Source organism: Lagopus muta, chromosome 7 (genome assembly GCF_023343835.1).
Source record: "Lagopus muta isolate bLagMut1 chromosome 7, bLagMut1 primary, whole genome shotgun sequence".
Classification (NCBI taxonomy): Eukaryota; Metazoa; Chordata; class Aves; order Galliformes; family Phasianidae; genus Lagopus; species Lagopus muta.
The window spans coordinates 39,232,046-39,255,874 of NC_064439.1; the positions used below are offsets into that span (position 1 = coordinate 39,232,046).

The 23,829-nt window shown below is 40.8% G+C and overlaps 2 protein-coding genes across 8 annotated transcripts in view; one reads left to right on the forward strand and one right to left on the reverse strand.

The window, feature by feature from the left end:
• Positions 1-7,706, forward strand: part of TGFBR2 (transforming growth factor beta receptor 2) — an 83,435-nt gene extending 75,729 nt beyond the window's left edge. The window contains exon 14 of the transcript XR_007378052.1: positions 5,437-7,706. The gene's annotated coding sequence lies outside the window, so the exon portion shown is untranslated. The remainder of the gene's footprint in view (positions 1-5,436) is intronic.
• Positions 7,289-23,829, reverse strand: part of GADL1 (glutamate decarboxylase like 1) — a 243,800-nt gene continuing 227,259 nt past the window's right edge. For all 7 annotated transcript variants that reach the window (XM_048950655.1, XM_048950654.1, XM_048950656.1 and 4 more), the window contains one exon: positions 7,289-8,819. In XM_048950655.1, coding sequence (XP_048806612.1) covers positions 8,646-8,819 — 174 coding nt within the window. In that variant the 3' untranslated portion in view covers positions 7,289-8,645. The remainder of the gene's footprint in view (positions 8,820-23,829) is intronic.

Sequence of the window (23,829 nt, forward strand, 5' to 3'; positions counted from 1 at the left end):
TAAATTGTTTAGGTTAATCACAGAAAACCAAACAGGATTCAGCTGTACTTAAACACAGCCTTTGCTCTTGTATAAACTGTTTATTATATCCATGACACACAACCAGACGAAATTCATTCCTGAGCTGGGGAACAGTCTAATTTGGTTTTATTAGGTTTAGAGAAAAACATTTTGGCAGAAGATCCACTTTAGAATGTAAAATATTTTCATATTTTTCTCAAGAAAATTCTCCCGAAAGAGATGCAGCAGTTTCTCTCCTACATCTCTGGATAAGTAAGTTGGTCCAAAGAACAAAACAGGGCAAGCTTTTCCCTGGGCTTTTCTCTCCTTGACTGCAAAGGAAACCACCAGAGAACCAGGGCTCTTAAAACAGGCACAGAAAGGACCTCTTTTTTTAATGTCTCATGCAAGTATCTGAGGAAATAGCCCTCCTACAATGTCATCTGATCAAGCTAAGTACTCCAGGATGGGAGCAATGGCCTTCTCTTCCAGTTCTGGTGTTTTAGGAAGGAACACATAAAAACGTCATAGAAAAGAAAAGCCTTCAGGGAGAACTTCACAGTGGCAAGGAAATGTGGCTGAAAAAGCAAAAATGTTTGGTACTTGTGTGGTTGTACCAGCCTTCTTTCAAGGCTGGATCCATTCATGGACAACCTGACTGAGCTATGCATGTCCCTGTTCATTGCAGGGGAGTTGGACTAGATGGCCTTTGAAGGTCTCTTCCAACTCTAAGGATTTGTGACTCTTCCAAGCTACAATCAGGCAATTAAAGACCATTTTTTAAAGCTAGCACAGGGTAACAGTAGCATAGAAAATTTTACACGTATTGCATTGCTTCAAACCTGCTGAGCTGGGTGACATACCTCCTCCTCCTGGTTTCCAAAAAGGATTAGCAGAAGCAATTTTAGATCCCTTCGTGCTTATCTTTGCACTTGTCCAGGGTAAAAGTCAGCATGGAGTCATCACGGTTTGGTTTCCTGCTGAGCAGTATCCCTTGTAAATGGAGAAGATACAGTAAACATCTTGAGTTGTGAAAGGCTTTCGACATTGCCTCACATGCCATTCTTGTTAGCAAACGAAGGAACTGTTGTCTAAATTCAAGTAAGGAGTGGGCGCAAATCTGGCTTGAAAGACATAATAATTACCATGTACATCCCTATGAGCTTCTCAGCACTGCTCCACAGTGACCTGGGTCTGTTGCTGCTCAGTTTTTGAAACAGTAGCCTAAGTGATGGGCTGGAACACGTGCTTATTAAATTTGCAAGCCTTATTGTGCTGCAAGAGGCTGCAAGCATGCTGCAGGATGGAATTCCAGTTCAAATTGCTCTTGGTAGATTGAATAAGCGTTTTGAAAAAGCCTGATCCTCTTTAGCAAGGACACTTAAACAGGACTAATGCCTACAGCCATCTAATGGGGAAAAGCCATGCAGAGCAGTCAGCCACAATGCTCCAGTGGGCAGAATGGAGCCCAAATCTAGCAAGAGTCAGTAGTGACTTGCTGTTACAGAGGAAGGCAAACATCATACTGTAATGTATCAGCAGTGGTGGCTGAGAGACATACCAAGTAGCTTTGCCCCTCTTTGTGGCTGAGAGACATACAAGTAGCCTTGTCCCTCTTTGAAACCCTGGCAAGGTCTCAGAGGACTAGTCTGCCAATAGCCTTTGAATGCATAGAAGTTGCAGAGAAGAAAAATGTGTTGTCTCAGGAGTAGTTGTCCCCCCAGATCAGAAGGGAGAATAAAGACAAGCCACTAAGATAATCTCACAGGAAGTCTTCAGGGTGTCCAAAATTGGAAACAATGAATTACAGGCTCTGGTATCACTGATCCCATCTCAAGATGGACAGCACAGCATCTTAAGGAAATCTTGGGATCCCTTCCTGCCAGAGGGGCTGCAGTTCTCTCTTTGGTCTCAGTTTCCAAGGGTCTGACTGCAGGGAAGTGAAGAAGCCAGAGATTTTGTTCTATGAGAATTTCAAGATGTGTGGTGCTATGAGAATAGGACGTCCTCTTTCATAACTAACCATGGAACAGTCGTGTTTCTCATGGAAAGGAAAATATTTTAAAAAACATTCATTTTTATTGCTTTAGAATAAAACAAAGCCTGAAAACAGCATTCTGAGTCTTCAATGTGGCCAGCACGCTCCTGCCAACGTTTTCAGTCTTGGTGAAGAGCAAGTGTTAGGACTCATTGCTCAACTGAGGGGCTCTTTGGGATCTGCAGGTCTCAGGGCACCTGAGCTCCCTACTGCTCAACAAAACCCTCAGTGCACCAGTGTCACCATGAGGTATACACCATGGCAACGTGTCCCCATCGCCACGTGGGCATTATTAAAGGTTCACCAGTAGACTGCATTGTCACTCTGCATGCATTCAGTAGCGTCCATTGAAATCCAAAGGTTTTCACAGAAAACTTGGCCTGGAGCAAAGCAACATTTTCTGACATCTGTCACATACGTCATGTCCAAGAATGCTGTTTGGAAGAGAAATCCTTTGGTTTCACAAGTTTGTTACCAGAAGAAACACCAGTAGATGGAGCACAACGCCAGGCAGCTCCTCTGCTGTAAAATCCATCAATGTCACAGCCCTTCACTGCCCACAGCTTGTGAAAACAGACCTGTGAAACTGCTGCCAACCTCATGCCCAGCTCAAGATTTTCCTGCTGCATTGCTCCAGATAAGGGCTAGTTCTGCTTTGATGTTTAGCACCTCATTCTTGGCTGATTTTATTAACGTGGCACTTGGGCTTTGCTCATAGAGGGTTCATGCAATCTTCACATCCACCCCTACAGTTTTTCACAAGCGTTTACCACACACTAGCTCTTATCAAAAGTTTTTGCAGCTTTTAGCTGCATCTTCAACAATTTTCCCAAAGCCACAGTGCAAGTTTTCACACACACAAAAAAAAGGAGGATGTAACTTGCTTGTGCATCATTCTTCCATAAAAGAGAACAGTATTTCCTTCTGCTACACTTTGCTTTAGTTTCCCAAGGCCATACTGGTCTCCTCTATTGTACAGAATATAGTGAAGCTCTAATCTTGGTGTTCATATAGACGTGACAGCAGCAGTGGGTGACAATCACACAATCATGCAGAATCACAGAATGGCCAGGGTTGGAAGGGACCTCAAGAATCATGAGTCTCCAACCCCCCTGCCACATGCAGGGCCACCAACCTCCATATCTAATACTAGATCAGGCTGCCCAGGGCCCCATCCAATCTGGCCTTGAGCACCTCCAGGGACAGGGCATCCACAAGCTCTCTGGGCAGCCTGTTCCAGAACCTCACCACTCTCATAGTAAAAAACTTCCCTCTGACATCCAACCTAAATCTTCCCTCCTTCAACTTCAAATTGTTTCCCCTTATCCTGCTGTTATCTACCCTTGTAAAAAGCTGACTCCCCTCCTTGTTTATAGGCTCCCTTTAGGTACTGCAAGGGGTACATACAATCATCGGAACATTGAGAAAAACCCATGGCTGAGACAGAGAAGGCAAACACCACTCCAAGATACAACCCTGAATGTTGCTTTTGGTCCACATTTCAATCTTCCCCCTTCTGCTATGCTGACATTTTCCCCATGATGCCAAATACAGAAAATCTCCCTGCAAATACACTGTATTTTGCAAGCACAAGAGAGAGTACAGAATCAGAGAAATAGCAAAAAAATCCTTCCTACCTGGAACAAGAAGAGCAGACTGGATAACGCTATGGCTGCCAGTGTCAGTGTCGGCCCGTTCCAAGGAGTCACTTCCCAGAATGACTGGTGGGGTGAAAGCTTCTTGGAAGAGCAGCTTTGTGCAAAGGACAGTACAGAGCACATGGTCCCAAAAGCAGATGCTCTGTTCCATGGGCCTCTGCTCTTTCATGGCAAATCTTCTCATCATACTTTCCGTTTGTAAGAAGTTCTGTAGAAATGATTGCTCTCCGAGTTACTTACAATAAAGAAATTACTTCATTAAAACAGAACGTGCTCAGCAGACTTTGAAAGGCCCATGCCCATCACCTTCTGTCACTTGCCTTTTGTGATCAATTGTACCTTGAACGTACGTGAGCTTACAGTGGTCATCTCTGGTGGACTTTTTTCAACATTGCCCTTCCAGTTTCACTTTATCCTGTTACACACAGAGCCATTACCATTTTACAAGGTATGGTGTTTTCTTTAAGGTCTCCTCTGGTATCAGTGGGTGGACTGTGATATTTTGGGGCAGATGGCTGCAGTGTCAGGTGATACAAAAGTTCTGTAGTGATTCTATGTAATGGCTGCTATCATCTCACCATACTGTTCCTGCGCCTCTTCGCAGAGCATTCACTTAAATTAGATTTTAGCAAGGGTTAATTGTTCCCATTACCCATTGTTTCCTACTGTGGGTTTGCCTTGAAACCTTTGACGTTCTCTTTATTGTACCTCTCGCTGTGCAAATTTCCTTGTTTTGTTTTGTTTCTCAAAGTAATTTTTAGATGATTATTGTGTAGTTACAGAATTAGAGTAATAACATCTAATTGCACATCTGAAGCAAAACCATGTAATTGTGGGAGACTACGTTCAAGTTAAAGGAAGAAAACCTCTCTGCCAGGGCTTTTCATGGTTTGCACAGTGCATTTGCCAGACAGCGTCGCTTCGACTGCATCTAACCTGCAATTAGCATGTTCAATTGCATTATTTCAGGGCATAACAGTAGCTACTGCACTAAATACAGCATCTATGAACTCAAAGGATGTACCAGCATTTAGTAGTTCTGCCAAAGGAAGAAGGGCCATCATGGCAGTGGGCCTTACCTAGAACAGATTTCCTGGATGAGCACACTTTGCTCTCCTGCTGATTGCCCATAAGCAGCCAACAGGGAAGAAAGGCCATGCAGGGTTGGAGCAGTTGAAAACTGGGCATTAAAATTACACTTCTAATGTACCGCTGGCTTTTTGCAGAGCTTGTATGTGATAGAATAGGAGACAGCAAACTGAGCATTAAATATTGCTGAATTCTCCTCCTCTGTATTCAACATTTCATATCAGTTTTGTGTGTTTGCTTTTTAAGTCTGATCACGCAACTCAAGGATTTAAAAATGAAAATAATTTGAGCGTGATTGAATGCAGAGATCTGTGTGTATGAAGAAATCTTGGACACATAACAGGGGGTTTTGCAAATTCTTACATGGTGTTCTTTAAGGGTCAGATGTTATTTGGAAAGCATCTTAATGCATCATTGGCTGATACAAATGAAAATACATTCCAGTTCAGTCTTACAGACACACAGATAAACCTGATCTTCAGCATGAGCCTTGAGTAGATAAACTGAGATGTTCTGAGTGACAAACTACTGATACGGAAATGAAACATCCCAATCCAGCAAGGGTTTCCAGTTAAATCAGTGGGAGTCAGAAGCACTAAAATCATACAAAGCAGACTCTATTGATTATTAATCTCTATCAATCTTTCACAGGAAATTGTATTGGAAGTCCTGAGAGCAAGACTGCTAGCTTCAGGCACGATGATTTGTGAGTGACGTTGCACATGGATCCAGCACAAAATGCCTGAAGTTCTCAGAAGATGCATCCATATAACTGACAGCAATAACTACCTCAGCATCCCTGCTAAGTATTTACTTTCTTTCCTAAAGCTTTGTATTGAAAAAAGATTATTAAAAGTAGACACATAAAATTTAAAAAACAAACAAACAAACAAATCAGCCAGTGGATCTGTTTCTACACTGATTTATACCTGTACTCCACTACCTTCACAATTGGCTGAGCATCCTGAGAGATGTAACTCAGTAACTAAGAGTGGGAGAGAGCTCATGGGCCAGTCCCATATAGTTTAAAAGAAAAAAAAAAAAAGCCATTTCTGCAAAAATAATTTAGCTTCTGCATTTGAAAGCGAGAGCAAGATAAATGGTGACACATTTTCATCCAAGATGTTTATTAAAGATGATAAGGGCACAGCACACAGACAAACCACATCCTGAAGCATGGTTAAGCTAGGTTTCACATTCTAAAGCTGTGCAGGCAGCTTGCTGTTTCTCCATCTGGAGAGCTCATTGGTACCTCTCTTGTACACATCTCTGCAGTTTTAGATCGAGAAATTACAAACACAGCCTACATTTATATGGGTGTCATTTACTTCACTTTTTATTAAAATCATCAGCTACAAAATAGCCATTTCGAACATCCCAGTCCTAAATAAGCAACTACGAAAAAAATTAGTCCTGAAATGAGACCACAATGGACATGATAAGGGGTCAGAAACACGAGAAGATACAGAGACATCAGAGAAGGCACTCACATCACACTGAAAGGTTAAACCATACCTTTGAAAACATCAGTGCACTTGTTGATCTGAGACACACTTTCTGCAAACATTGAAAAAGTTCCATTTTCCCCTCATTTAAAAAAAGAACTACAGCCACTATGACACAGGAGAAACTGCTACTTCAACCCAACATGTGACAGAAGTCCCACAGTACCTGGAAACAGAAAAATGTGCTAACATGGAAAGAAACAACACTTTTTTGATAGTAGTGGTGTCACAAAACACCAGGTAAAATTCTCAGCTGACAGCAAGTGACACACTTCCTCCGAGTCAAAAAATTAAGTACTCACCAAGACTCTGGATAACAATAAAAGAATCCTGACAGTATTCTGTCTCTCCCTTCAAGGACAAAAAAGAAAAAGTGAAGGGTTAACAGTCCTATCTACCTTCAGAAGCAACAGCGAAGTCATCGCATCCATCCAGCAGCCCTTGACATGCTCTGCACTCCACCCAGAGTCGCTGGGAGGCTAAATAAGCTTTGTGGGCCCTGCATTCAGTTATGTGCTTTACAAAACCATAACAACTGGTATACCCAGAAGCACTAGATAGTAAATGATAAAGTATTCTGCGAATATTACAGTGCAGAATCAAGGGGCCATGTTGTGCCATTTATTTTTATGTTAATATCAATGTGGAGTTCAGCTTAATATCCAGTGACTCGCTGTAATAGCAACAGAATAATCACTTCCAGGACACTGTTAAGGACATCTGTCAAGTTCTGCAGATTTGACTCCTTCTATCTACTGCTCTGACAGTGTGACCTCCTAGGTTATCATGACCCTGCTAAACTTTCCATACCATCATCCTGGAGGTGGGAAGTAGGAATGTCACGCAATGTTGGATCCTAGCATAACGTGAGAAATGAAAACATAAAAGCATTGTGTTTAAAGACAACTTTCATCAACACATTACAGCACAAAGATCTGCATTGGTCAGTGCTACCTCAAAAACAAAATAAGGAACAAACATCAAAACAATAAGGTAAGTAGGTGTTAATCAGATGATGAAACATGTTATTTTCATTAGTCTGCTGCAAGAAATTCACTCCAAGAAATACATCTCTAGCTTTACAAAGCTGCCCCTTTTATATCTAGAATGACAACAAATCAAAAGGATACTATAATTCTTAACACAAAGTTTAGAACTTAACTTTGCAACATAAGATTAACAAAAGATACTCGATGGCTCCCATCATAAAAACAGGCAGGCTATCACTGATCACCTCCACGTTGATTTCAGTGCCAAAGTATAAATTATACACTGATAACATAAAATCAAGTCATCTCATATCTAATATAGGCAAATACAGACTGACGGTGAAAACTATCACTTTTCTACATGTTTAACATATAGTTGCCAAGTTTTAAAATACATATCTTTCAGGTACATATACTTTTTTTTTTTTCATCTGTTACAATTTTAAAGTGCATCTAAATCCATTAAATATTTATGCTTTAAATATAGTTCAGAAATTATAACTATAACCAAAGAGGTAAGAATTTCTGAATTTCTGACACTTCCAATATTCTCAGCACTGCTATTGCAGTGTAGGCAATGTTGGCAAACAGTGACCAGGCCCAACTATTTGATTTTACAGAACCACAAGTCGTTTAGGTTGGAAGGGACCTTAAGAGGTCATCTAGCTCTACTGTCTCAAAGCAAGGTCAGTGTTGACTTCTTGGGGCTTTGTCCAGCCAGGTCCTGCTAACCTCAAGGATGGTGACAGCACAGCCTCGCCTTGTTCTGCTGCCTGTAGTAGTGCTCACAGTGGGAAATATGGGCAATTCACCTAATTGTTCCTTGAGGACAACTGAGTTCCTTGAGGAACTCTTCACTGAAGTTCACAATTTCCAGTCTTATCAGTGTAAATATCAGCCGGGTCTCTACTCTTAAATTCATACCAAACTAAAATATTGACAAAGTAGACAGAGTACTAATGAGCGTTTTAAAGCTCACTGAGCTAAATTTGCTACTAACAGTAACTTCAGAGGAATATTGCCTGCCTATATAAGCAATCAGTCTGAGCTACGCAGGCACCCCATGAATAGCAGCCCTCTCTGGGATAAAGACACCATTTTCAGAAGTGCTCCCTGCTCCAGGAAACGCTTCGCAGAATGGCCGTGGTGCTGCAGGCACTGCCCTGTCCCAGCTTCCATCAGCAAATACTTTCCTGTGGAGGGCAATTCTACCTGCAAAACTCTGAACATCACAATGTTAAATGATAGTTTCCAAACCATACGTCAAGCTTTTTACTACCTTTCACACAATAGCACCAGAGCACTGCTGCCATTCTGTCTCCATAATCATCACACACAAGCAGTGCCCAGTGCTGTAGAGTTACAGCTACAAGTCCTTGGCAAGCAGTTCTATCTCATCCAGCAAGAAGTCCATGTCCTCTCGACTCACTTGTGGGCTGATCACCACCTGGCGGAAGAAGTTGACTTTGCCTTGGTTAGGCTGGTACCCAAGCATCATGCTGCCCTTCTTCATCATCCTTTCTTTAACTACAGGAGCAACCTGAAAACAGAGAAACAAAAGTGTTGTTGTTACCCTCAGGAATACAGCAGATCTGTACAGGAACTGTTTTATGCCTTAAGAAGCCTTTTTGAAGCGCCTGAGTTTTGCACCCTGTGGCTGCTTCCCAGCTGCCTGCCCCAAGAAATATTACAGTTCAAACCTTAAGACTTAGAGGCAGATTGTTCACTGAAACCCATAAGTTCTGGGACTCCTGGGAGAACCAAAGCAAAATCTAAACCCCTCAAAAGCCCACTGCTCGCAGCGTTCATCTGCCACATGGGAAAGCTCAGGTTAATGTCTGTAGGCCCTAGATTTAGAGAAAAGGCTTGAGCTCAGAACATCAGCTGCAGCTGGTTAAGGGTACACTTTATCTCCTTGTGCTAACTAGCCTAAGCCTGACTACTTTCACTTCTGGGCCCTTCAGCTGCCACACCTGCAAAGCAGCTCTCTCTAGAGCACACTCTCCATTAAACTCGTGTGAACTTTGAGCTGCCAGAGAAGTCAGAGCAATGCACTATTAAGGGAGAAGTCCTGATCCCAGAGGTTAAGGTTTCATCTTTAGATTTACAATGAAAGTAACATTTGGCTACACCACTCTTGTATGCAATGGGACGAAATAGGTGTCTCAGAATTGAACAAACTATAAGGAAGATTGGAAGAGTCAAGTCCTTGTAGTTGAGTACTTGATCTCATCCCAGCAGGGCTATTAACCTTGTCCAATTAATCTTGTGCTTAACTTTAAGCATGTGAGTAGTTCTTCTGTGTTCTCATGCCTGAAATCAGTCATAAACTTAAATGCACTGCTTGATTAAGTACTCTATTCCTTGGAAGACAGAATTGAAACAAGTAATAGTTTTAAAAATGTGCTGCATTTTAATATATTACTAATAATACTAATGCATTTCAGAACAGTTTATTCCTTTGCATCCTTTTGTGACAGTCTGACTTTGAACAAAACAAATAAGTATAGGACCTAACCTTGACTTTTGCATTAATTCATTTCAGCTCTAGAAGTTAGTGCTGGAAAATACCACCAGATCTGCAAAAGAAAAATGATGGTGCCAACCATGCCTTAATAGCTCTGTTTTTACATGGCATGTCTTAGTGAGCAGCTCCCATATAGTTTGCTTAGATAGAAACATCTCCAGTTTTCTACACTAACAGCCCGAATTTCCGTATTTGCTGAATGGTGTGTCTATATTATCACTGTTTCAAAATGCATATTGAATTCAGAGGGGGAATGCTCATGGTTCTAACTTAATTTACCTCTCTGAAATAACTTTGTCTTTGTGACAAAGCTACGTGTTTTATTTAGTGTTTGTTTCAAACCCTGAGAGTGATGGAGTTAGGAATTCTAATTAAAGTCTACAGTGTGGCATCAGTATGAATTATGCACCTGAGAGCAATGAATACTCTTTCAGAATGCAATCTGCAACCAGAAGTTTGGTTTTTTTTGCATAGTGCTGCAAGCAAAAATTAAGTAGTAGTTTATGAAAGCAGTTCTGATAAACATTTGGGAAACAGATAACAGTAAGAACAGAAAGATTCAGCATTACAGCAGAAACGTTAAGATGCATACCATGATACCTTCACTCACATCCAATAGCACCTCCACTGTACAACCTAATGTTGGGTTCTGGGTGTGCCTCCTGCATAAAGATCCTAGTGAAAGCTAGCAATAAAATCACAATTCTACCGTATATCTGCAACACGTGCATCATTTAGAAATAGAATTCATCAAATTTATCCATATACCATTGAAAGAACACCATCTCCCACCTGGATTTCTGTCTGCCTGGAAAATGATTCAAGGATTCTTCTGTTTTCTTGTTTTGCAGCTCTAAATCTCAGAATCATAAAATCCTTAGAGCTGGAAGGGACGTTTAAAGGTCATCTAGGCCCAACTCTCCTGCAATAAACAGGGACTCCTACAGCTAGACAAAGTTGCTCCGAATCCAGTCCAGCCTGGCTTTGAATGTGTCCAAGGACAGGGCATCCACCACCTCTACAACCTGTGCCTCTCCACCCTCACTGTAGAAGTCTTTTTCCTTATATCTAACCCAAACATACTCTCTTTAACCTTGAAACCTATCACAACAATCCCTGCTAAAGAGTCTGTCCCCTTCTTTCTTACAGCCCCCCTTCCAATACTGAAAGGCTGCTCTCAGGTCACTTTGAAGTCTCCTCTTCTCCAGGCTGAACAGCCCCAGCTCTCTCAGCCTGTTCTTGTAGGGGAGGTGTTCCACCCCTCGGACCATTTTTGTGGCTCTCCTCTGGACATTCTCCAACAGCTCCATGTCTCTCCTGTACTGAGGACTCCACATCTGGATGCAGTACTACAGGTGAGGCCTCACCAGCACAGAGTAGACGGGCAGGATCACCTCCCTCACCCTGCTGGTCACACTTCTTTTGATGCAGCCCAGGATATGCTCGGCTTTCTGGGTTGCAAGGGCACACTGCTGGCTCATGTCCAGCTTGTCATCCACCAGCACCCCCAGGACCTTTTTGGCAGGCTGCACTTAGTCATTTCATCCCCCAGTTTGTGTTGGGAGGGGAGGTTACCTCAACCCAGGTGCAAGACCTTGGAGGCACTTGGATTTATTGAAACGAATCACATCAGATTAACCTCATTTAGTCTACGCTAAAGCAAAATACAAACCCAAAACACAAACAAACAAGCAAAAAAAAACCCAATAATCCCCAGCAACAACAACACTGGAGTTCTGCTTGGATAGAGATGGATGTTATTTTGCATGAGACAGACCTTTTTGTCTGCAGCAAGTATGCTACTTGCTAAACACTCCTTTCCATTTCAGATCAAATGTTCCAAACTGCACCCCAACAAATCACTGAATACATCACTGTACAGTGGCAAAATACGGGTTCTGCAATTGTTTTTGCACAACTTGCACCACTTTGCACAACTTGCCAGTTAGTTGAGTCAAAAGGAAAGACTCTTGGTTGGGAATGCCCAGGCTATGCACACCACCATACAGCTCTGTGACACCATTCAGTCTTAAACACTGAATAACTCAGCAACAATAGAAGTTCTACTTCTCCTGCAGTTTGTGTGCGTTGAACCCTCTAACAGCACATGAGGTAACTAAAAGCTCTACTCTTCCATTCTTATTCACACCACTGTGGGCTGAGGTAACAATGACACAGTGACAGTACTCAGAAGCCATCATGCCCAGCAGGTTTCATACTGAGCACCATATTGACACAGAAAAGAAAAAAAACCTCCTTTATCCCTGCCCTTGACAAGAACCCCCATGTGACGTCTAGTCATGGAATAAAGGCAGTACAAGTGCAAAGGGAAAAGTGAATTCTTAATATATTTTCTCAAGCTCTTCTTTAAGATTCAAATCCCTATGGCAACTTTTAGCCTTTATTGATGTTCCATCAGAGTTATTTCATCTTTTGTATCATCCTATTGATTCTCTTCATCTCAACATCCAGTGCTCCGCAATCCATCATCCCCCAGATGTACAGTAGCACAAATGGAGACCATGAAAGCAAAAACATTTAGAGCTCCAGCAGTATCGGGGCTGTAAATATACTGCATTTCAGTTGGTCTTCTCTCATGGAGAGGAAAGGTAGAAAATCTCACTTTCATCATCTCAGTCATCGTGTCATTCACCCTCCACGTGAATGAAGTTGTCCTCTTAATATTTGTTTTGAAGTGCATCCCACCCTTTCTGAAGGCAAAACAAACTCATCCTACTTAAAAAGAAAGCAAACCTAAACTAATCTAGAAACTATCTTGCAGGGTTATTTTTGGAAAGGTGTTCCATTAGGTATTTTGCATGTTCTATTTGGTAATGTGATGCAGTCATTGTAACAAAACTATTGTGAATCCTGTTCACAGTAAGCAACAGAATATAAGCACAAATGCTTAAGTATGTGTTTCACAAAAAAGTCATTAAATGATGCATAGAGGCTAAGGCTGGGACTTGAGGAGCACTGGGTCTGACTGCTAAGTGAAAGTAAAGGCAGCTACCGACTTGCTGCAGAAAAATCAGACCTATATAGAACTAATTACCTAGTGAGGAGTTCAATGAGTTCAATTCCCACTGAAGTCAATGAGAACTGAGGATGTTCAAATATCAGAAAGAGCTGCACAGCCCCACTCAGGATAGGTTCCTAGGAAAGCAATTTAGTGAGAGCAAGATTGCTTCACCAGTCCAATTATTTTTACAACAAAACTTACTTCAAATTGTAAACCTAATTCTTTATGTTGCCTGTCACTGGAACAGTCTCAGAATTTTAAGTGTAATGTATCCTGAAACTTAAATTCTCTTCTCTCCTTTGTTCTCCTCACCCTGGAGATTACTATTTAAAAAGATCACTCCAGTGATGCTTTAGCTACCAGACATGCCAGAAAGGTGAGGAGGAAGCACAGTGAGCAGAAGGTCCTCCTCCAGCAGGGCTGCTACAACAGGAGACCCACAGGATGGACCTGCGCATCATGGCCTCCCTCTGCAGACCTACATAGGGGGTTTAATCTCATGCTGCCTGGATTCCTCCTTTTTATAGCAGAGGTTTTATGAGCTGTAGCAACAAGGACATAGTGGTTTGGATCCTTCTCTGTTTACCTGCATGATGGGATAATCTCTTCCCCTACTCCCTGCCAGCACTCAACTGAGCCATAAACACCAGAAAATTTTAGCCTAAATTAAAGCTGTTCCCATCAAGAATCCAGACTGCAGCTGACCCATACATACACTCATGTGGAAGGTGCCAATGTTCCTTCCCAGCTTGCACACACACACACACAGTGAGATGAACAGCAAGGGCCACCATGGACACTGCAGCTGGAGTATCCACACGTACCAGGAAGAAAAGCAATATATGCCCCTCTCTGCATCTCAAGCATCCTTGAGAAGAGCAGTTCTGTGCAACTATACTACAGGGTGATGCCTTAAAAGCATCTGTGCGACCCACAGTTGACTCCTCAGACGTAATTAATGCAGGTCTCTCCAATACTCAAAGAATTCCCACCAAGTTCAGGCCACAGTCATGCCTCTGCAGCTATCAAGGACTGATTCATCAACAGGGCTGAGCACTTTCTCAGCAAGAAAAACAGAAGCCTTGTGTCTCCAAGAGTTAGTTCCCAAGTCTGGATGCTTAAAATCCTTTCAGAGTATTTGATGAAATCCCTATTTGAGATCATTTATTCTTCTGCAGGTAGTAAGGCCTCCAAAACATTCTCACCATGTCATGTAAACATGGTTCTTAAGCTACGATAATTTCCTAGCATATGGATTTAATGTGCAAGGAAAATCTCCAAAGCAGTTCTGTTGAATAGATGATATTTTTGCCCCAGCACTCATGTCACAGTATAAGGCCTTTGATGTCATTCACTATAAGTTGTCTCATGTTGAACAGTGGATGTTTAGAACTGACTTGTAGAAGTTCATTCTCAATTAAAAAGAAAAGCAGCAACAAAGAAAAAGCCCACAGATGCTTAGCTTTGCTAAAACCACACAATCTCATTAACTTCTAAACTATACAGCCCCCAGTTACAAGCATATAGTTTAATTCCTACATTCAGTTCAAAAGAAGAACAAAGGAGGATGTCATACAACTTCTGTTCACAAGATAAATCCACTGGGCTCCCAACACCACCTGTGCTAGTGCTGCTGGGTATGGACAGCCAAATAAGTTGTCCTAAGGAGGACGAGAATTTCCCAAGTTAGGCTACCTTGTTCATCTTGCTTAACTAAAGCAAGGAAACGGACTGGTTTTTATTAGCTTCTTATTCTTATGCTCTAGTGCTGTCTCTGGCAGCTGCAATTAATAGATACCTTGAAAGGGCAAGAAAGCTCAGACATGTCCTACCTTGGATATGAATTTCTTTCTCAATGCATTCCCTTAATCAGTAATGGATATATATATATATATATTTTTTTTTTTTGCACCTAATCCAGTATTTTCAAACTGTCCCATCACAAATGATTTTCTGTGCCTCTAGAGCTGTACTTCTGCTACCTGAATGCTACTCACACTGCTTTAACACTCACAGACTCCAACCATGGTGGTCCAGCCATTTCAGTTACTGACATAACACAACAGCTTTTCCAAACCATGGACAGTATCTTAAAATTTTGTACTGCCCTCAGTGTTGGCTAAAAAAAAAAAAAAAAAAAAGTAAACTACTAAGCAATGAATTTACAAAAAGACGTTGCCTGAAGGAGAAAAACATATACATTTAACAGTTGGTACCACTGAAAACATAGCATTAGCTTGAAAAATAGAGAAACCAGAAAAGTGTAGTTTTCTGAATTTTAAAAACAAAAGTATTTGGAACAGTTGCTTCAAAACCATGTTTTCAATGGAAAATTGGACCATTTTTATTGCAGGGAGTATAAAAGAACTGAGGAAACTTAAACCAAGCAGATTGCCTCATTTCAGTACATCTCAAAACAAAAAAATTATTTTTGCTTGACTAAAAACAAAAATTCCTTTCAATTTCTTAGTTCAATGGCCAAACCAAAAAATCCATTATTTGCACAGCCATAAATATGTAGAGTCAAAAGTGCTGACACTGCTTAACTAAAACATCTGTAGAATTTTTGCCCTTAGAAAAGACAAAGTATGAGGAATTTTGTGGGACTGCATGTTTCGTCAGCAAAAATTGGCTGGGAAGTGCATGTGAACAGCTTTAAGTAGCATGGTTGACTCTAATCTCGCTAGCCTAGCAAGTACTGCAAAGTCAGAATGTACCTGTGAAAACTAGTGTTAATAATGGCAAATTTTATCAGCAGCATTTTTCTGAGAGCTCCCAGTTCACCACGCACCCATCCAACACAATTCTGAAGAGCTCCTCCAGCTCCTGGCAGCAGTAACTCACAGTCACATAAACCATTCTACTCCTTCCGAAAACATTTCAGAATTGCCACTGAAATGGAAACAGAATGCAATTAGCTAAATTTCCTCCTTCCTTTTTCAGGTGGCAGTTTGCAAAAAGCCTTTACTAGAGAAAACTACACTTGCAGTAAATCAATAACCTTTCTAGGGATCCACGAAAGCAGGCTAGACATTGTTGGAAGGATAGCAGCATATTAGCAGATCAAACTATTTCTCTTCCTCAAATACAGCCTTTATGAAACTTTCAGAGGTACTGAATGCTACACTAGAAATTGGCAGAAGAGATGCAGCTAGAAGACAAAAAAAAAAAAAAACCAAACCATTCCCTTTTGTACAAAGTGGAAACATTCTCATGATTTCACATAAATGGAAACCATATTTTGTGTTCTTGCCTCAATTATTTCTTGCAATAAAAGACAACTTTATACAGAACAGTCTCTCCCATCTGACCACAAAAATTCATTCTGACTACCCCAGAAGGGGCAAATTTCTATTTGGAAGCTCATGGTTTTTACTTAAAAGGTGACTTGTTGGCTATTCAAAGTCTGACAAGTTAAGCTTCCTGCAAGAAACGACAAGTTCAGACTCATGCAAATTCATAACTAAACAACTATGGTTCAGCAATTACAACAAAAAGTAAACAAAAATCCAACCCATTTAAGTACTTGGACACAATTTTAAACTTGTATATATTGCCTACTAATTTCAAAGTGTCTTTACAATGTGTCTGTCTTATCTGGCTTGAAGGATAGCAAAGTAGTTGTAGAACTGGATAGACTCAACAAACAGGATTGGTCCTTAACCCAGCCAGAGAATGTTTGGGTTGTCTCAAACAAATGACTCAATCTCCTTTGGGTGACATGCTTCTTCCTTTCACAAGGAGCTTCTTTAGGGCAGTAAGGCCTCTCTGTGTTCACAGATCTATTGTAATTGACCCTGATACCTCATAGGTGCTCTGTATGCTGGTATGATATTTATTTTTGTGCAAACAGGTCTCAAACCATCTGTCACAGCACACCCACCTCCTTTCCCAGTGAGTGCAGAAAATAATGTTGATATCAGTGATACCAGTTAGCATGAAGTGAGAATTGTGGCTGATATTTCAGTACCAATCATTGGATGCAATGCAAGTCAACACAACACTCCAGTCGGCTGTAATCACACAACTAGCTAAATATTATAAATATTTGGAGGTAACAGTGCTTTCAACATATTAGAACACTGAGAAAGCATATCTTCCACTGTTAAACATCTTCTCTTGCCTTGTGCTTCAAAATCAGTGCCTGGCTTTAAAACAACGGGCTTTTTTTTCCTTTGGTGATAATTAAAAACAAACTCAGACGATTTGTCAGCTGTCACCCCAACTGGGACAATCGAAATACCAAATATTTGCACACCCAATCACAGCTTTGTTCCTGTAGCCAAGGCGCTCTGTAAAACCCAAACATGTTTTTCTTTTGTCTAGAATTTGTTCTGGGCCCACATCCCTAAACCACTAATAAATTATTGCTGTATGCTATTGCGCCAGTGTTCCCCTTGTGCCACACCATGCAACAAAAGGAGAAATAAAGGCATTTGTCAAAATAACAGTAACCACTTCCACATTCTTCAGAACAACTAACATATCAAAGGAGGCCAGATGCTGCTGTATTTTTGCCCTGATACAGACATTTTTCATGCACCTTCAACTCAGGGCTGTGCAGCACGTCTACGCTATCAGATACTGAATATAATCTTACGTCCAGTCACTTTTTGCCAGAAGATCCACTAATGAACACCACAAATCACTCTGAACGACCTGACTAATAGGAGATGGCAGGTTGGATTCAGATTTTGATTGCCTTCAGTGACTTCTTTAGCCGGTTATTCATGCAACAAAAAATTGCCTTCAGCTTAAGGCGTTTACACTAAGGGTATTTGCTTCTAGGAAGGAGGCAGAACCAACAGAACCCACAAATCAGTGCTTGGACAAGTTTGTGTATGTTTTTACTTTTAGCTAAAACTTACGTTGGCAAACATCGCTATTTTCCAGGTGCACATGCATCTAAGTACATGCATCTTTTCAAGACAATTCAAATGATTCATCATTATTAATTACATTCCCTATAATTTCTCACATTTCTGTGTTGCTTTAGCAAAGTCTTATTAGCAAGCCACGTGGAAAGTCTAAGTATTGAGAAACCATGAAAGGCATGTGCACTCTGATTGTTTAAAGAGCAGCAAGAGACTCGAGTGTTACCAGTTTTATAAAAGCAAATGTTTTAAATGTTTTCACGGTGTACACGAAGTTCTGTGAAACACTTTAAGTTCCCATTTTACTGACTAGATTTTCCATTCTTTCAACCCTTTCAAACAGAAGATCTCCCTTCTCCTTGCAGGATGAAAGGGCAGCTTGTCATCTTGAAAGCAAGAGCAACTAACAGAAAAATATCCTTTTTAGTTTGTATGCATAGGGATGAGCTTCTGTTCTTCTTCTCCACTGGGAGAAAGGATGACAGTGCAGTAAGAATGTCTGGGGCTGGGAGGAGCACTTTACACTAGGAAGATTACATTATTTGGTGACAAATTCAAAAGCTCAACACATTTCTGGAGAAGAATGAATGTCACTGCAGAATGTTAGAACAATTCCCAGCTATTAACACCTTATTTTCTACTTACACAGGTCAGATTCTGGCATAAAGTAGCATCTTTATGTATTTGCATTACCGTACATACTGAAGAACAGTAATGAACTTTTGCACATATTCTTTACCCAGTTCTGAAGTGGGATAGGCAGGGGTATTCTGCCATAACCCAGACTGCTACCACAAAAGCAAGGCTGCTATCTGATTCGACCACATAATGTAACAAAGAAAACGATACCTTTCCCCCTCTATCCAGTGAAACATAGGACGAATAATTGCTATTTATTATAACTGTTTTGTCTGCCTGAAACTGATTAATTTAAAGCCTAATCTTGACATGTAATAAAGGCCACCAAATCTTTCCAGATAGAATCTTACCAAAGTCATCACTTCCCCCATGTTCATTCCAGCTCAACTTTCCTCCTCTCCTCATCCCCACTAAGCATACTTTCTTTTTTCCTTTTCATAAGTGAAATACAACATACATTACAAATCTTTGTACCTCAACGCACAAACAATCAGGGAACTGAAAGAATAAAACAGGATCCACAGGATTTCAGAATCTGCAGATTTTCTAGCAGTCTCAACAGGTGCAAAGCGAAGGGAAAATAATAGTTTGCATTCACCATTTTTTGCAATTAAAAAAACGAAGTATACATGATTATGATTAAAAGAAGATGCACTACAGCTGATCACCTGTTTGTTTGGGGTTTTTTTGGCACTGGGGGCTCCAGTCCTGGACACAGTACTCCAGATGGGGCCTCATGAGGGCAGAGTAGAGAGGGACAACCGCCTCCCTGTCCCTGCTGGTCATCCCTCTTCTGATGAAGCCCAGGATACCGTTTGCTTTCTGAGCTACAAGAGCACAGTGATGGCTCACGTTATGTTTTTCATCCACCAGGACCTCCAGGTCCTTCTCTGCAAGGCTACTCTCAAGGATTGCTACTCCCAGTCTGTATGTATGCCTGGGATTCCTCTGGCCCAAGTGCAAAACCTCATTTGACTCACACAGGCCCACCTTTTGAGTCTGCTGAGGTCAGTCATCTGATCCTAAGGATCATCTAATCCTTAGAAAACTTGAAGGCAGTTGGTGGGGGAAAGGCACATAGGGCTCAACATTTACCATCTGTCCTGCAGATATACTTACCTCAAAAAGGAATATATGGAATTTAAAAAAATCTGTTAACATTGCTCCTACTCTACATCCTATAGCTACGGCTCGGCATTCAGCCTAGCCTATGGACCATGGCAAATGCCACAATTTCCTCCTGAGCCACAGCAATCTCTAAATCCCACCAAAAAGACAAAAGTACTACAACTTGAAACAGAAGAACAGCACAGTGTAACAACGTGAAAGATTTACCTATTTCTTGCAAGGCTTCTGCACAGTGCACCTATTTTTACAAAAGAGAATGTACATGCAAGAACAATCTTTTGATCTTAAGCAGTTATGATCAACTGTAAAAAATTCATCCACTAAAGTCTACTGGATCTCAGTTTCTTTACTGAAACAGTTCCACAGAATTCAATAAATACAAATAATCTTTTTACATAACTAAAGTCTCTGGTTCTTTGGCGGCTCACAAAAAAGATTCTCTACATTAATCAGCATTCACTTACAGAAGTCTGTCACCAAACATAATGGGGAGTTTTATATCTGACTTCACCTGGAGTGGAGTAAAGACTCACACAGCTCCTTAGAACTCTATTAAATTTGAAAGGAAGGCCCAAATATTCTACTGAATGGATATCAGTCTCAATACTTTTCTGCTGTTTTTAGAGGAACTCTCCTTGGTTATGAGAAATTTTGTAAGACTTGTAGATATTTCTGACCACAGTGATCCCTTTAGAGATTATCAAGAAGTTCCTACCCTGCAGGCATGAAAAATGTTCCATCTCAATCCTCTTGAGATGCCTACAGCTAGAAAGGAATCTAATATGCTTAAATATCTGAAGTACAAAACCAAATCTGAAGTAAAGCAGAAAATTCTGTGCCTCAGTACACAGTGAGAACAACTACTCACAGCATTACACAAAATACAAAGACTGCTTAACTGAGCAGTGATGTGAACAACCTGATTTTTCTGTGGCATTACCATGGATTTTTTCTGGTCATTTCAGAAATTTCTATTTATCAAGCAAGAGCTAAGAATAGCAGTTCTATGTGAAGGATAAAGGATGTAGACTCCAACTCTTTTTCTCTCCTCTTTACAAATTCAGGGCTTTCTTGCAACTTTTTCTAAGAAGTGTTTGATGCAGCAGAAAGGAAGTGCAGGGCTCCTATCCTCATACTGAAGTTGGTGGCAGGAAACAAGAAGTGCTAACATAAGTAAATAGTCATTTAAGTACAGGCAAGCTTAAGATTTATTGACCTGAGAGCAAGAGTTCAATATTTATTCAGAGAACAATAAATCTTGATACTTAGTTCTAACAGATGTTAATCTAAAGTATTATTAAATCCATCTCATTAAAGCTAATTAGATTGTGTGTCCTCACAAGTCTTATTGCCAAAAGTCATTAGTATTGCATGGGTCATAATTACTACACTTTTGATAATTGAATCAAAGTTTCAATAAAACAAAATACCTGAAGATGGAAGTACTTTTTTTGATCCTCTATTATGGCTGTATTAAAGAACATTTTATTGTTTTTTCCTTCATGCTGCTGTAGACTTTCCCTCCATTCTCCAGCTAGGATCAGCATAGCTAAGATTTCAAAATCTGTTTCAGCTATACAACTTTTTAAACTTTCTCATTTGTCTTGAAACCTGGTACTCCTACAGCCACATCCATCCACCAGGCAGGTAAGAAGCAAGGAAATAAATCAGTAAGTAGCTGCTGTCAGGAAAAAGTGAAAATATAAAAGAGCCACAATTCTATGTGTAAATGAAAAAAATTCTCTTATTTTGGAGATCTACTTTTTTCCACCCCCACATGTGAGTGTATTTCACTGATAAGGAAATACTATAATCATTATCTTAATTCCTAGAAGGAACTGAGGCACGCAAGTAGGAAATAATAACCAAGATCTTAACCACATCCCTATGCCAAAGCTAGATGTCAGTCAGGTACATTGATGGTTTTAGAAGCAGGATGGCGTATTTTTAGTGCATATTTGCCTTGGAAACAGTCTTGCAGAACCCACACAAACTCACTGGCTCAAAGTGGTTTCCTCCAGGAAACTTGCAGTACAGATGTGAGCTCCTCTGGTAGTTAATGTTTCCTGAATTCACAGCACACCTAGGGTTGGCAACTTCAGTGATTGTGCAGCTTTAGTGCGAACATGGTGAATTACACAACACCAAATCCTGGTTGTTCCATCCTTATGCCATGAACTCATTAGTAATATAGACTACAATTTATAAATTTCAGCTCCATATATTAGCTGATACTGATTCTGGGTGGTATTTTTCAGTCAGGGCCTGCACTGTGTACAAATGGTGGTTGCTTACTTCACACAGGGAAAGTAACAACTTGAGAAGCACCAGCACTGAACTGTACATCCATCAAGTGTTACCCAGAGAACAGACTGCAGCACTGAAAGTAAAAAGTGGAAAGTAAGATTCAACTCCCATCATTTTGGCAGTCTGAACATTGGATATCTAGCTTACTTAGCTTTTTGTCTTTAAGGCAGAAAAAGGTGCACCTCCAGAGAGGGATTTAGCCTAGAGAAGGCATCTAAGACAGGCGGGACCAATTTGGAAAAGCCTCTCTCCTACTCCATGGACCTCAGGGAACAACTTTTAGACAGCTAAAACATGGTAAAACAAAACCTATGTAGACAGTTTATCTTAGATCAAAAATATCTAAGATCTACATTCCTGGACAGGTCCATGAGCTTCACTGGTCACAGAGGAGAAGGAGAATATTCAGAGTACAAGCAAAGCTCTGTGCACCAGTTACTGACACGGTGGCTGTGTGTCAGGTGATGAGATGAAAGGCTAACCACATAGAACAGAAAGAGCCAGCAAGGATCAGAGCAACTATGACCAGCAGAAGAGCCCTGGTAACCCGATTAGTGAAAACAGAGCATGCCATGTTGAGTTCTCCTCTGACTATCAAAGGAGAGCACTTGCCTCTTTGCAGGTGTGAAACCCACAAAGAGAGATAAATGAAAAATTCTCACAGGAATGACAGGAGAAGAGTACAGTACTTCTCACAGGTCACAGAGGGGAAAAAAATTCTGGGACTGCAGAAAACACACTGTGGGATGCTTAGGTGAAAAGACCTGATGTGTGGACAGGGAGAAGTCAGGGTAGATTAGAGAGAAACGACTGTGAGGAAACAGAGGGAAAATGTATACAGGCCATCAGATACAAAGACTGTTAATCAATACACTTACCAAGCTGACCCCTGCACCTGATCACCACAGTCTATCCTTTATTCTTTAAAAAAATTATTTTTGTCGTCTGATAGATGCGTAAACACTAGTGAACTTCAAGGTGGACAAGCCAACTAGCAGGATAAGAGTTCAAAGTACCTGCAACCTGAGGGTTTTGCAGATCCAGGTACCAGCAACAGAATAGACTGAAGGTAGAGGACCACGGTAGTTCCATGCACATTTGGTGGAAAAGGAAGAACCCCCATGAATCCTGAGGGCACCTGGATTCAGCTACTTTCTGACACTGTATTGCATTGCTTCTGCTCTGAAGTCTTCTCTCTATTCAACAGCTGACAGTTGACAATTTTCTCTGAAGTTACAGGCACATGTGCTTTGAATCATTTGCTATAAATAAGAATTCATTTGCATTTCATCCTAGGAGTGTCCCATTGGTCCCACACATACATACTGATAATTAGAAACCTCTGCCTTTTAAATGCAGTGGGGAGAATCATCTGCCACAGTCAAAAGTTGAAATGGAGAACTTCAGACCAGGATTAAATTCACATATGTTTTTACCTCATTATCCTATTGTATATTGGGGTCTCTGAGCTCAAAAACTTCAAATATACAGCATAAGACAACATGAGGCTTGAAACTTGGATTCTGTTGGAGGGAGAATCATCTTTAACCAAGAACAGTTGTGAGAATACATGCTAATATCACATAAAGGGTGTGCCTCAGCTCTCCCGATGCTACTTCCCTTCATACATTCAGAGCCAGCTTTTACAAGTTAATTGTGTACAAATCCCTTTGGTGTTCTGCTGCTAAGCTGGCTGCATGTGCATGCAATGATCCAGTTTTCACGTACACACAGACTATCTGCATGCATATATTCCATTTGATGGTTAGACTAGATGATCTTACTGGTCCTTTCCAACCTCAGTGTTTCTATGATTCTATGCAAGCCAGCGCATCCATGCAGCTGTGTTGGTCCAATTTTGAACAAGTCAGTCTTACAAGGACTCCTCCAAAACCCACAAAACAAGAACACAAGCTAAAGAAAAAGCTCCATGGCATAACCTCCATTTCTCCAACATGCTGCAGTGCAACTGACACAGCCCTTCTACATCTAGCATGGTCACAGGCTACTGCCCTCCCATAGGCTTCAGACTGTTGTTATTTTACTTCCCTCA